We start from the raw sequence: 14615 nt of genomic DNA on the forward strand, positions 1-14615 counted from the left end.
TATACAAATATTATGCAATATATATCAATCAATAAATATATATATATTCGGTTTAATCTGATCCTTTGTAACACTAGTTATAAGGCGCTAAGCTAATAACGTTAAATCGATTGGCGTTTCGGCCCTACACAAGCTAGAGTTAAAAATCAAAATGCATATGATCGGTATCATGTTCCACCATGAATGAAAATGAAAATGAAAGGGGGGGCGGGGGAAGTCATTTCTGATTATTGATTACCAATAACGGCATTCGTTATTGCAACATCATACGCTGACCGGGTGGGTGGCTATGAGAACAAGGCCCGATCAGGCTGAAATTTACGTCAAATCGCTCTTACCTGTGGCCGGTTGGATTCCAAAAAGAATTGTCCAGTGCCACCAGCCCATGGTAGAGTGGTCTTATCCTCCTCAATAGAGTCATGGGAGATGGCGATGATGGATGGTGCAGGCTGACAAATTGAGCTGGCCAGATTGTCGAAGAGCTCTTCATCCTCTTTGATTTGGTAGAGGGTTGAGATGCTTCCCTCCATCTCTGCAATCCTCTGGCTCTGGTGTAGATAGCCAGAGCAGTTGGGCTGGGTGGATACCGTGGGCATTATTCTGGAAAGAGAAAGAAAGCATCGGCCAGTACAGAGAACTACACAGAACTACACAGAACTTTAGCTGGATGATGGAAGTGGGCTCTCGGTGTACTCATGTACTCAAGTGTGTTGGAAGAGAAGGGGTGCTAGAGAGGCATTCAAACGAGCTTGTGATGCTCCCTTTGTGTTAAACCGGTACCCATCGAGCAAAGCTCTTAATACAAAGAGCCAACCTACTATACCTTAGGGATGGGTACCGAATCCGGTACTTTTAAGGGTACCAACCGAATCACGTCGGTAGTACTGATTCACGTGAGATCCATCTGTGCCACATTTTGGTACTGTAAAAGAAATATATAATAATAATAATAATATATATATTTTATATTTAAGTCCGATGAACGTTTCATTTACCGCGAAACAGTGGCGGCTCTGCCACTAGGGGCGCAAGGGCGCCGACCCACCTGCTGCCAGCTGCTGTTAAATCACAGAAGAAGAAAATAAAACTTTTTAGTTTTTTGTTTTATAGCCCTATAAATAATATAAACATGTTTAAAATGAATAATATTTACTCATTTTAAGTATGTTTGTATTTCCAATGCACAATATAACGTTATTATCTCAAATTATGTATTTCTCGGCCCGGGCTAGAAGCGATAGCGCTCTGAGTGCGCGTCACAGTTTGATCGCTGTATCCGTCACAGCCAATCAGTGCATAACGCGTTGTGCGTTGAAATATGACTATTATGTTGGAATCCGGCCGCGATTTGAAGCGGTCTAGCCAGTAGCGTCAAGAATTTCTGTAGCCGCATTTCGCGGAGACGCTCTCTGATTGGCCGACGCCAGTATTTTTTTCCGTAGCAGAATTTCACAGAGACGATCTCTGATTGGCCGAATCCAATTTCTAATGTTCCAATTCTAGCTTATTCCGGCTAGGTTGGTTCCTAGGTTGGTCCTAGGTTGTTTGTCTTAGAGCGTGCCGTGACTGCAAGTTCTTTAGACTGTTAAGCTTAGGCACTCTTTCAAAGTTGGTTATGGTTAGAGTTTGTCTTAGAGCATGGCGATAGAACGCCAGGTAGTTTGCAGTCTGTTCGAGCGGAAATGGACAAAGGAATAAAGTACTTGTGACTGTTGTGTGGTGCTGCTAACAAGCTAACACTTGGCTAACAAGCTATATGGCGGATGCAGTCTGGACACAGTGGACAGTGGTCTGGAATCAACAGTGGATTATACACTTTATCAAGGCAAGCCCTGGACGTGTCAACTAAACAGTGAGTCTCTCTCTCTCGTTTGTAAATCGTTTTTTTTAGGAGCAGTACTGTTAGGCTACTGCTGGCCATTCATGAAGCGAGACATTGCTGATTGTTTATTTATTTTATAACACAAGACTATGACTACCAACTGCCTAGCCAGCCGTGTATCAATCTTGGATGCAATAATAACGTTACCACACTGACTGTGTCGATGGCTCATTGATTTAACTACTGCAGCTCTCTCGGATTGAAAATACGTGGATTATGGCTTGTTCAATATCGTCTATGTTTGAATGAATGAATGAATGAGAACTTTATTAACAGATTGCAGAATGGGTACAATACAGTACGGCTCAATACACACAATTGTTAAGGGGATGCAGACCAGAGAAAGACGTTTGTCTTGTTTACATCAGGGTCCCAGATTTTCGATTCATATCGATAGTTTAATAGCTAGCCTTGGCTCGTTTAACAATATGCAAAATATGTGTACAGCCCTGTACTCATACTGAAGTTATTCTTGGTATATAATAGGTCTGATTGTGTAACGAATCGATTCCACGTCGCGCTGTGTGTGAGAGAGAGAAGGAGAGAGGGAGAGATCTGCCTGTGTTTGGAGACGGGGCGAGTTTTGTTTCTAACTTTTCTATTTATATATTGTGTTTCAAGTTGTGAATTAGAGTCTAGACTATACTTTATTTGACTGGTTGTGTGTTGTAGTAACAGCTGAGCGACTCGTTCATAAGAGCCGATTCATTGCCGTGAGCGTGAGTCGAATCGCTCACGTCTTGCCATGAGTCTGTTGCGTGGTACTGTACATGTTTGCAAAATGTTTGGTATAGCGCCCCTAGTGGCGAAGCACCCACCGGCCGCCACTGCCGCGAAATGAAACCTATGAAGTTCACGTCAACGTTCACGCGCACAATACACGCTTGCCTAGGATTTTACTTTATTCAACAACAAAGCAGTCGGGGCAATGGCAAGCCGAAAACGGTCGCAGGTGTGGTTACACTTTACAAACGCTCTGGACACATTTTTTACAACTGAGGTAGGTAGATAACATTTTTAGAGACTAAAGTACCGGAAAAAAGGTACCGTTGGGTACCGGTATCGATTCACAGGTACCGGTATCGGTTAAAATGTGAACGGTACCAAACCCTACTATACCTGCAGAGCGAGTAGCAGTGGCTGTCCATTTTAAAATATGAAACAAAACACAAAAAAACATGATTTTCAAAAGTCATGGAGACCTTCATCATTCACACAGAGTGAACAGTGTAAACACTTACGTAAAACATGTACACATTTACAAAGATATACATATTTATTTTACATTTCACAGACTGGACAATCAAAACATTTCCTCCTTTTTATATCAATGTTTTATGCGGGATGTAACTCGACAACAAGACCCAACATGGGGGACTATGGATGGAGAAGGTAGAGATGTAGAGACGCTAAGAATCTAGGCTTGCTTTTAATTTATTTGCTGGCTTTGACCAATCACACACAGTGCAATTCATCATCTTACACAGAGTCATCCCTCATCTACTGGGAAGAAAAGGGCTCTTCTGAAGTGAAAAAATTGGAGTGGGAAAGAGTCTGCGCCTTGTTCTTTCTTTTCCCACCCTCGAGAGTCAGACTCTGAAAATAGCCTCCTGAACAGGAGAGAGGTTCAGTGAATCTGCAGCTCAGGGAAATGTCATCTCATTTGAATGTGAGGTGCTTTCACGGTCTCCTGCGCACGTGCTTGTTCACTACCATCTATGTGAGGTGCTCTCACTGTCTCCTGCGCACGTGCTTGTTCACTACCATCTATGTGAGGTGCTCTCACTGTCTCCTGCGCACGTGCTTGTTCACTACCATCTATGTGAGGTGCTCTCACTGTCTCCTGCACATGTGCTTGTTCACTACCATCTATGTCAGGTGCTCTCACTGTCTCCTGCGCACGTGCTTGTTCACTACCATCTATGTGAGGTGCTCTCACTTTCTCCTGCGCACGTGCTTGTTCACTACCATCTATGTCAGGTGCTCTCACTGTCTCCTGCGCACGTGCTTGTTCACTACCATCTATGTCAGGTGCTCTCACTGTCTCCTGCGCACGTGCTTGTTCACTACCATCTATGTGAGGTGCTCTCACGGTCTCCTGCGCACGTGCTTATTCACTACCATCTATGTGAGGTGCTCTCACGGTCTCCTGTGCCATATTTTTTAGTGGTCACAAATTAGATTCAGGACAGTCTGTGCTTCATCCATGACGAGCGGGTAATGTGCATTATGGGACGTCTGAGGAGCACAGTATCTGAGTTGGGACTGGAACCAACCTCCATTTAAGGGAGGAGTGTGTCAGGATGTTAGTGGAGTTTTATTGGTTTTGAAGTAGGTACTCATGCCTGTTGTACACTGTGGAACAACATTCAACCTTCTGCTGTGAAGTTAAGTGTTCAGTGCTGAGAATAACGATGCAGTGGCAGGACAGTAGGGTCCATAGTAGGGGTGGGGAAAAAATGTATACAGGAATATATTAATATTTATTCGATTACAATTATATCGATACAGTGATGAAGATAAGTATCAATATATATATATATATATATATATATATATATATATATATATATATATATATATATATATATATATAAAGAAAAGGAATAATATATATTTTTTATTGCAGATGTTAACCAAGTTTTCTTTTGGGGACATAATTTGCAGTTGAAAAAAGGTAATAAATCACAATATCGTGATATTACAATAGCATGACTCTAGTCTAGTAATATCGTATCGTGGGGCCTCTGGTGATTCCTACTCCTAGTCCATAGTGGTAGGTGCGTGTGTGTGGGGGGGGGGGGGGGGGGGGGGGTGCATTAGTGACCATGCTTGGGGAGCGATCAGGGATGAGGTGGGATCCAGTATGGGTTGTTGAGGAGAGTGATGGCTTTAAGGGAAAAAACTGCTCAGGTGTCTGGTGGTCCTGGTCCTGATGGTGCAGAGCCTGCGGCCCGATGCAATTCTTTTTGATGAAGCAGAGGGCTGGGTGTGATCGGTCTGTCACTATCCTGCTGGGCCACTTCCTGGTTCTGGCATTGTGCAGAACTAAGTCAGGTCAAGTGTTCCTTTATTCATCCCCTTTGGGAAATTCAGGCAGGAAACAAAATAATAATAGTGTAGAATAATAGTAATAATAGTGGAATGGCAGAATTCAATCAATAATAATAATAATAATGATAATAGTATACAATACCGGTACATGGTATATCTTAGTAGCACACTGCACCAAAGTCTGTGCAGTATTTAGTATTAAGACTCAGACAGTTCAAGTTCTTCAGCCGTTAGTTCTCTAACTATTGGCAGTAGTCCATGCCCACTGTTGTATAAATAATACAAATAAAGAATATTTGAAGTCTAAAGTACTCCTCCAATTATTAATTAAGTGAAACCGCCTGAAAGGGCAACTAACGATCATAATTTTTTATCAGTGGGGGGCCAGTTTAGAAACGGACGCATCATTGTCTAATACGTGATTGCACAGTGTGTGTGACTTCATTGATGACGTCAACCATTACATTTAGTCGACTTGCATATTCATGACCATGCATGCTTATGTATTCACTGACATAAAATTTTAACCTGTCCTTAGAACAGGCTGTCATCCCCACCTGTCTGAAGAAGTCCACCATTAGCCCTGTACACAAAAAATCCACGCCCGCTTGCCTCAATGACTATCGCCCTGTAGCTCTCACCTCCATAGCCATGAAGTGCTTTGAGAAGCTTGTGAAGGGCTACATCTGTTCCTCCCTCCCCATCAACCTGGACCCCCTGCAATTTGCATATCGCCCCAACAGGTCCACGGAGGATGCCATAGCCCATGTGCTGCACACAGCAGCATTACACCTGGACAAGAGGCAGGGGAACTATGTGAGAATGCTATTCATCGACTACAGCTCAGCATTCAATACCATAGTCCCCTCCAAACTCGTAGCCAATCTCAGGGACCTGGGCTTGAACTATGACCTCTGCCAGTGGGTCTTGGACTTCCTGACGGGAAGACCCCAGGTGGTGAGAGCAGGCAACTGCACCTCCTCATCCATCACCCTCAACATAGGGGCCCCCCAGGGCTGTGTTCTGAGTCCCCTTCTCTACTCGCTGTACACACATGACTATGTGGCACAGTGGAACAACAACACAATCATCAAATTTTCTGACGACACAGTACTGGTGGGCCTGATCTCTGCAAACGATGAGAGGGCTTACCCTGAAGAGGTAGAGGATCTGGCGCGGTGGTGTCAGGAGAACTGCCTCTCCCTGAACGTCAGCAAAACAAAAGAGATGATTGTGGACTTTAGGAGGTCGGGGGTCAGGGACTACAGCCCCCTCAGCATCGACGGGGCACCGGTCGAGAGAGTGAACCGGAGTCCACATATCTGAGAACTTGACATGGACCACGCACATTGACAGTGTAGTCAAGAAGGCACAGCAACGCCTCTACTTCCTTAGGCGCCTAAGGAACTTCAAAGTGAGTCAGAAGATCCTTAAGAACTTCTAGTCATGCACAATAGAGAGCATCCTGGCAATATCACCTCCTGGTTTGGGAATAGCACCGCACAATACCGTAGCAGACTACATAGAGTGGCCCGTTCAGCCAAACGCACAATTGGAGGTGGGCTTCCCACTCTCCAAGACATTTACAACAAGCGTTGCAGGAGTAAGGCTAAGAGAATAATAAAATACTCTAGTCACCCTAACAACTGCCTCTTTGAACTGCTGCAGTCAGGCAAGCGATACCCAAGTCTCATGCCCAGTACAGAGAGACTCAGAAGGAGCTTCTATCCCCAGGCCATCAGGATGCTCAATGACAATAACACTATGTAACAAACCATTAATACACTCACAGCACACACATCCACACGTACACACTCACTTTAAATAAACAACTCACTGTAGCACCCACTTTACCCACTTTAGACACTTTAACACACTTTATATTTATTGGTAAATAGATTTGCACTACAACTAATACCTCATTGCACCTTACCCTAAGTTGTACCTCATCCCATTTCTGCATTGTACTGTATATTGTATTGTAACTCAGTTACTAATTTTTTCTACTCTGTATTGTATATATGTATATTGAACACTTTTGTTTACACTTGTTTACGTACTTTTGACTTTTTATTTTATACTTTATCTATTTTTTATCTAGCACACTCTTAGGAGCAAAACAGAAAAAAAGCATTTCATATAAAAGTGTTCTGTATTTTTGTATGACAACTAATAAAGAAACTTGAACTTGAACTTATGTGCCATCTTTGCAGTGGGAATGGCAGACGTTCAAAGTTGTGACATGTCATCTAACTAGTGAGCAATGATGAATGAATCACGTTCAAAGCCAGGACTCTCCAGCTCAACAGTAAGGGATGGGAGGGGGCTGGGGCTGATCCTGATGCGCGCTCTCTCTTTCTCTCTCACTCACTCACTCACTCACTCACTCACTCACTCACTCACTCACTCACTCACTCAACTCACTCAACTCACTCAACTCACTCAACTCACTCAACTCACTCACTCACTCACTCACTCACTCACTCACCTCACTCACTCTCACACACACAAATATTCTAAAGTCTGCTATAAGCCTATAATGGATTAGGCTAATTAGCTTTAACAATCCTGATTCCTGAGCCTATTTTATTCAAAAAGGAAGATTTTGAATTACGTATGTATTTATATTTTTTTAGTGCTGTCGACAGATAAAAAATGTACTACCGTAATTAATCTCACAATTTTCTGTAATTAATCTAGATTAATCTAGATTAAAAATAGCATTTTTCAATTTAAGACCGAAGCTTGTAACAGATATTTACTTGAGTAAAATCATGGAATTTAATGTAAAATCAACACAAAGAAAGTATATTTAGATTCAAAGACAATTTTAATAGCTTTCTTTGAATACAGTTTCTCTCCTGTGAAATACAAATGTTCAACAAAACCATCAACTTTGACTCAGCTAGACCTCTTTCTTATATCCGCGGCACTAAGATTGAAGATTTTTCACTCCATAGATTAAGTAAGGGATAATGTATAGCTACGAGGTCATTGTCGCAAAATAATTGACCGACACAGAGTTTAAAATACCGAGCCGCCTCGGCGAGGTGTTTTAAACGTCAGTGAAGGTCAATTATTTTGCGACAATGATCGAGTATAGCTATACATTATCCCGCTTATTACATGGCTAACTTACTAACAATATACCTAATTCATTTTACATCGACTCGCAACACTGGTTCTGGCTGCGTTCTGGCTCCGCTCGTCGCTCCGCCCCCTGTCATCGCCGGCAGCAGAACACCGGCAGTGTCTAATTGCACTGAAACAGTGTGTGTCAGTGGGCTTGATTGCGAACAGCTGCGCACCGCGGTCATTATTGTCCCACAGCGGTCATTATTGTCTGATAATGACCGCTGTCGGGGGGCTATTGACCAATCACAAGCAAGCATTTCGGCGAATGTGAAAACGCCATGTAATAATCTAGATTAATTTATTTTAATGCTTTAAATAATTTAAATTAATCTCAAGTTAAAGCATTAACTTTGACAGCCCTATATTTTTTATAATATTATATCCTGTGTTGTGCACTAGCGTGGAGTGGAGATATAATACACATCATAACATATGGAGTTGTACTAAAAAGTTATTTATAATTATAATTAGTGCTGTCAGGCGATTAAAAAAATTAATCTAATTAATTACAGGATTTGTAATTAATTAATCTAATTAATCGCATTTTAATCGCATAACCATTTTATGCCTGATATTCTATATTCTATAATCATATTTCAAATTGCATGTGTCCGGATGGCAGAATTCAGTACTGTATCTACAAAACCTTCTGTTTAATCATCTTCCATCTATTAATTTGCTTAGATTTTTCAGGTCTGGTCAATTTGAGCATGGTGTTATTCACAGTCAAAGATAACAAAAAAAAGATTGATATTCTCATTTGGTTCATTACAATTTACTCAAAATAAAATGTTCATTCAATCAATCACAGCGCAGATTGAGTGATTGAATGAAAATGTTATTAACAGATTGCAGAATGGGTACAATACAGTACGGCTCAATACACACAATTGTTAAGGGGATGCAGATCAGAGAAAGACTTTCGTCTTGTTTACATCAGGGTCCCCCATTTTCAATTCATAATGAATTGTAAGTAAGGGTGCAACTTGCACTGTGCAATCCATTCTTTGTGGATCTAGCCCACAGTATTTCTGACACTGGGAATACATTCCCTGAGATTCATAGATGTCCCTAGAATCAGATACCAAGAACATGCAAATGGACCATATTAAAAAAAAATCTGTAAATGTGTATTCTACATTATTATGGAATGAATGAGATACAAAAAAAATATTATTAAAAAAAAAAAATTAATTTTGAGTTAATTTTCATAACGCGATAATTTGCTGTGTAATTAATTAATCTAATTAACGCGATAAACTGACAGCCCTAATTATAATATATATATATAATATTTTTTTTTTTTTTTTATCTAATTCCTAAATGTTAATTTAGTTCCTTGTTTTTCAGCATTTCACTACAGGTATGTCATGGTAACTGGTGGGTGTTATAATATTTCAAGATAATACAGTAGCTATAATGAGTCAATAGATAAAAAGCAGTAGTGTAGTTTACCCGCCCTACTCAGTAGGCATCCACGCTACACAGCATTTACATGCAGAATTAAACTTCATGGCTCATCTCTCTTAGTACTGGGTATTCACTAGGTGGTGTCAGATAGACAACTACCCATTGGTACCCAAGTGACCGAAGGATAGTAGTACTGCAATTGAAAAACATGTCGATACATTTTTAAATGTTCAATTACAAATGTAATCAATTGTTGTTTTTCTGGCAAATACATTTTAAGTTGCAGGAAATTACAGCAAATGGCTTTCTTTATTGCAATTGTTTGCCTCCCGGATGGACGGGGGACACAGACCACCCCCTTGTTGCAACTCAGCACCATCTTGTATCCTGGGGAAAGCCCTGGTGTGTCCAAGTTGGGTGGGGGTCATTCCGTCTCTGTTTGACCATGTTGGGGGTCATTCCGTCTCTGTTTGACCATGTTGGGAGTCATTCTGTCTCTATTTAACCATGTTGGGGGTCATTTTGTCTCTATTTAACCATGTTGGGGGTCATTTTGTCTCTATTTGACCATGTTGGGAGTCATTCTGTCTTTGTTTGACCATGTTGGGAGTCATTCTGTCTCTATTTAACGTTGTTGGGGGTCATTCTGTCTCTGTTTGACCATGTTGGGGGTTATTCTGTCTCTGTTTGACCATGTTGGGAGTCATTCTGTCTCTGTTTAACCATGTTGGGGGTCATTCTGTCTCTATTTAACCATGTTGGGGGTTATTCTGTCTCTGTTTGACCATGTTGGGAGTCATTCTGTCTCTGTTTGACCATATCGGGGGTCATTCTCTCTGTCTGACCATGTTGTGGCTCATTCTGTCTCTGTTTGACCATGTTGTGGCTGATTCTGTCTCTGTTTGACCATGCTGGGGGTCGCGAAAAGTCATTCCTCTTGTTTCTTAGGGGTCATCAATAAGATTGAGAAACACTGATCTAAACAAATACAGTACTACATGTAAAGTGCTATGTCACTGCTGAGGTGTCTGGGAGTGCTGTACGCAGGGGGTGGATCGGGGAGGGCGGGCTTGGCTCTGTTCTGTTCCTCCTTCTGATAACGACCCTGTCAAAATTGCCACCCTTACCGGAACTTTCTTGCGGGTCTCGGATGAAAGAGAATCGCGAAGCAAAGGAGCCGCGTCTGATGTAACGTATGTCATCTCCCATAAACATTCCTTCCTGTGTGCCTGTTTGTTCTGCGCCATCAACAGGAATTCACTCTCATCCCTTGGAGAAGACGCCAAGGTTTACCGTAAACCGCTGCGGGGCTCCGTCTCCTCATTACTCCCGCTTTCACAGATGATTGCATTTTTAATGGTGTTTCCTTTTTTCTCTGCCGATTATTAATAACACATTTGGCGCTTTCATCTTTTCATCTTCTGTACGAGAGAAGAATAAAACAAACGCACGTTTTGTGATAAACCACGCTGCAGGAAACACCTGTGTACTAGCCGCCGGTCACAACTAACTATAACAAACAACACTGTAATTGTCTAGAAATCGACGGAACAATTTAATGGTTTGGTAATACTAGCTCTTAATTTTCTTGTCGTCGTTCTGTTTTATTTATCTTTTTTAATTGGATTCCTGGCCTTATAGTAATATACAATGTACAGGTGATTAAACTGGGTACAACATACAAATTAGTATTACAGAGTGTAGTGCTAATCAGATATATGTGCAGAGTTGTAGTATAATATGTACAGTGATACAGGTATAAGGACAGTATGGTGGTCATACTGGTCAGCAGTGTAACTAGTAAGAGTAGGATATGTACAGATATAGATATAGTAAAGGACTATGTGCAGGCAAGTACAGACGGTCTTCCTCAGTCTCCTGAGGAAGAAGTGGCACTGGTGAGCCTTCTTGACCAGTGTTGAGGTGTTGAGCTTCCAATAGAGGTCCTCGGAGATGTGGACTCCCAGGAATTTGAAGCTGGAGACACCCTCAACCTCCGTCCCGTTAATGTGGACAGGGGCATGTGCAGGCTGTCTTCCTGAAGTCCACGATGAGCTCCTTGGTTTTCTTGGTGTTGAGGGCCAGGTTGTTGCTGGACCTCCTCCCTATAGGCAGACTCATTGTTGTTTATGGTTTGCAGATGACACCTGTTGTGTCATCTGCAAACCTAATAATGGTGTTGGTGCCATGTATAGAAGTGCAGTCTTGGGTGAAGAGGGAGTAGAGGAGCGGGCTCAGGGTTGAGGGTGGAGGAGGTGAGATTATCTATCCCAACAAACTGAGGTCTGTTTGTTAGGAAGTAATGTTTTTTTTTTTTTTTTTTACAAAATCTTTACAATAAATGTGTCCAGAAATGCGTTTGGGTCGTTTACAGATTTCTCATTACTTATATAATATATTATATTATTATATTATATAACAATAATGAATGACTACTTGCTTCCTTAGAAAATAAAGAGGTTACACCACGCTACACTTACAACCATTTGTGTGTGTGTGTGTGTGTGTGTGTGTGTGTGTGTGTGTGTGTGTGTGTGTGTGTGTGTGTGTGTGTGTGTGTGTGTGTGTGTGTGTGTGTGTGTGTGTGTGTGTGTGTGTGTGTGTGTGTGTGTGTGTGTGTGTGTGTGTGTGTGTGTGTGTGTGTGTGTGTGTGTGTGTGTGTGTGTGTGTGTGTGTGTGTGTGAATGCACTGTCGCAGCTGTTGTGGATTTGTGCTTGGTTGGAATACAGAACAATACAGAGGAAGGGATATCGTGTGTAACACAAGTAACAACAACCCATTTGTTATGTCACCAACTGTAATGGAATTACTGAAAATAGGAACCCTCACATCACTTTCTTAGAGGAAAAAGTCAAATGGATCCTGGTGCGACACTGCCCCGGACACGGTCTGCAGTCTGCTAACTAGTGTTTGATCCCCCAGGAGGCTGATGGATCGCTGCCCTACCTGCTGGTTCTGTGCGGGGACCACGGCATGTCTGAGACGGGGAGCCACGGAGGGTCGTCAGAGGCTGAGATCAATACCCCCCTGGTGCTCATCAGCCCGGCCTTCAAGAGGAAAGGTAAAAGGCGTATGCAAGGCTCAGCGGTCTGAGCATTGCACTCATTATTTGCAACTAAAAGTAGATGTGTGCAAACTGGAAATATTATTTAGGAGCACATAATAATAATAATACCGGTAATAATAATAATAATAATAATAATAATAATAATAATAATAATAATAATAATATCTTAAATGTATATAGCGCCTTTCAGGAGACCCAAGGCGCTTAACAGGAGGGGGCAGCTAAGGGAGGGGAACAGGGAACAACGTAACAACAAAATAATAATCAAAAGGAAAGAAGAAAAGGCAGAGTAATTTACAAATTTGACGAAGAGGTGGGTTTTGAGTTGGGATTTGAAGGAGTGCAGGGATGTAGCACTACGGATGTTTGGAGGGAGTGAGTTCCAGAGGGTGGGTGCGGCCACAGAGAAGGCTCTGGGACCAACAGTCTGCATGTTGGTGGTGGGGATGGAGAGGAGACCGGAGTCAGAGGGCCGCAGCCTCCGGGGCGGGTTGATAAGATAAGATATTCCTTTATTAATCCCCTTGGGGAAATTCGTGACACACACATACAGCTCAACGTCTCATTAATGATATTAACAACAACACAATCATTAAATTTTTACAGTAACAATGGCACAGCATAAATTCAACAGACATGTACATTTGTTGACACATGTCATCATTACAGGAGGCCTTAGACACTGTATGCGATAGTCGGCTGCATTCCACCATGTGAACACAGTGGATCGCGCCTGGTGAACTGGAGGGGGGGGGGGGGGGGGCATTGGAAATTCGGGTAAGGAATTTGGTTGTGGAGCAGTCAAGGGGGCCCCCACCGTCGCGCATCAGAGGCAGCCTGCACTTCATACGTATGGCGCCAGATGAGTCACAACAGCAGGGGCGGATGGGGGGGGGGGGGGGGGGTGGGGGTAGGGGGGGCCTCATCAATCTTATCGCTTCCAGACAAGTACAGTTCGTCTCCTCTTTCCCAGAATCACACATCGCCGGAGAGTCAACTCCTCCGCGTTGACCTTGGCATGTAGGGATGGAGGAGGTCAGCTAGGTATCGGGGGGCAAGGGAGTGAAGGGCTTTGTAGGTGATGAGGAGGATCTTGAAATTGATGCAGGACTTGACTGGAAGCCAGTGGAGGTGGATGAGGGTGGGGGTGATGTGGTGCCAGTACTTGGTGCGGGTGAGAACCCTGGCAGCAGAATTGTGTACGTATTGTAACCTGTTCAGGGCATTGCTGGGTAGCCCGGCCTATGAGGACAGAGTTTGCGAGTGAAGATTACATCCCACAAGCTGACAGTTCAATGATCTTTGTGTCCCCCGCTGCATATAGGTTAGTGGCTGCATTGAGCAAAAAATATATACTCAACTACTAAGACTTGTTGCTTGGACCAACATCATTCACTGGTTACATCAGAAAAGCATGCGAGTGTCTGCGGAAATGTCATTTGTATTATAATTAGGGAATGGAGGGGATTGGAGGGTGTCTTTTTATTTTTTGTCATGTGTTATTGTCTGTATATATGTATGTTTGTATAAAAGAAAAAAATGCAATAAAAACATTGTTTAAAAAAAAGAAAAGCATGTGAGCAGAGGCTCTTGTCCGCCAGGCCTTAATGCGACGGAGAGATTCAGATACAATTGAACACAAATGGTTCCAAAGATATGAAATGTTTCTCTGCATATTTTCACACAGCCAACAAAGTAGCCTACTGGGTCCGTTGTCTCGGAATGGATTTGGTAGCTGTTATTTCTGCGTGTCTCCGTCTCGTCTCCGACACTTGAGACCAAAAGTACTTAGCCACTCCCCTCCGACACAACTGTAGTTCTTACTGCATCGGAATAAATACTGTCCGACAATCTACTGTTACAATAATTAACACATTTACAAGTCGTATTAAGTTTAGCAAATAAGGAAACAGATAGAGAACATTTCAAAGCACAAAAAAATTCCAATATCTCAATTTTCGACCTATTTGTGAATCGCGCAACGTTTTTGGCATTTCTGAAGAATCATCTCCGTCGGGATAATCCAACCTAGACCGTGCCACGTCACAGTTGTCTCCTCCCTTAGA

At 42.4% G+C, this 14615-nt stretch overlaps 1 protein-coding gene across 1 annotated transcript in view; it reads left to right on the top strand.

Moving 5' to 3' along the window:
• pigg (phosphatidylinositol glycan anchor biosynthesis class G (EMM blood group)) overlaps nt 1–14615 on the top strand; it is a 192706-nt gene that overhangs the window by 57685 nt on the left and 120406 nt on the right. Inside the window, exon 5 of the mRNA XM_084331758.1 lies at nt 12405–12543. Coding sequence (XP_084187884.1) covers nt 12405–12543 — 139 coding nt within the window. The remainder of the gene's footprint in view (nt 1–12404; nt 12544–14615) is intronic.

This window comes from Notolepis coatsorum, assembly GCF_963971535.1.
Source record: "Notolepis coatsorum genome assembly, chromosome: 16".
In the NCBI taxonomy this organism is placed as follows: domain Eukaryota; kingdom Metazoa; phylum Chordata; class Actinopteri; order Aulopiformes; family Paralepididae; genus Notolepis; species Notolepis coatsorum.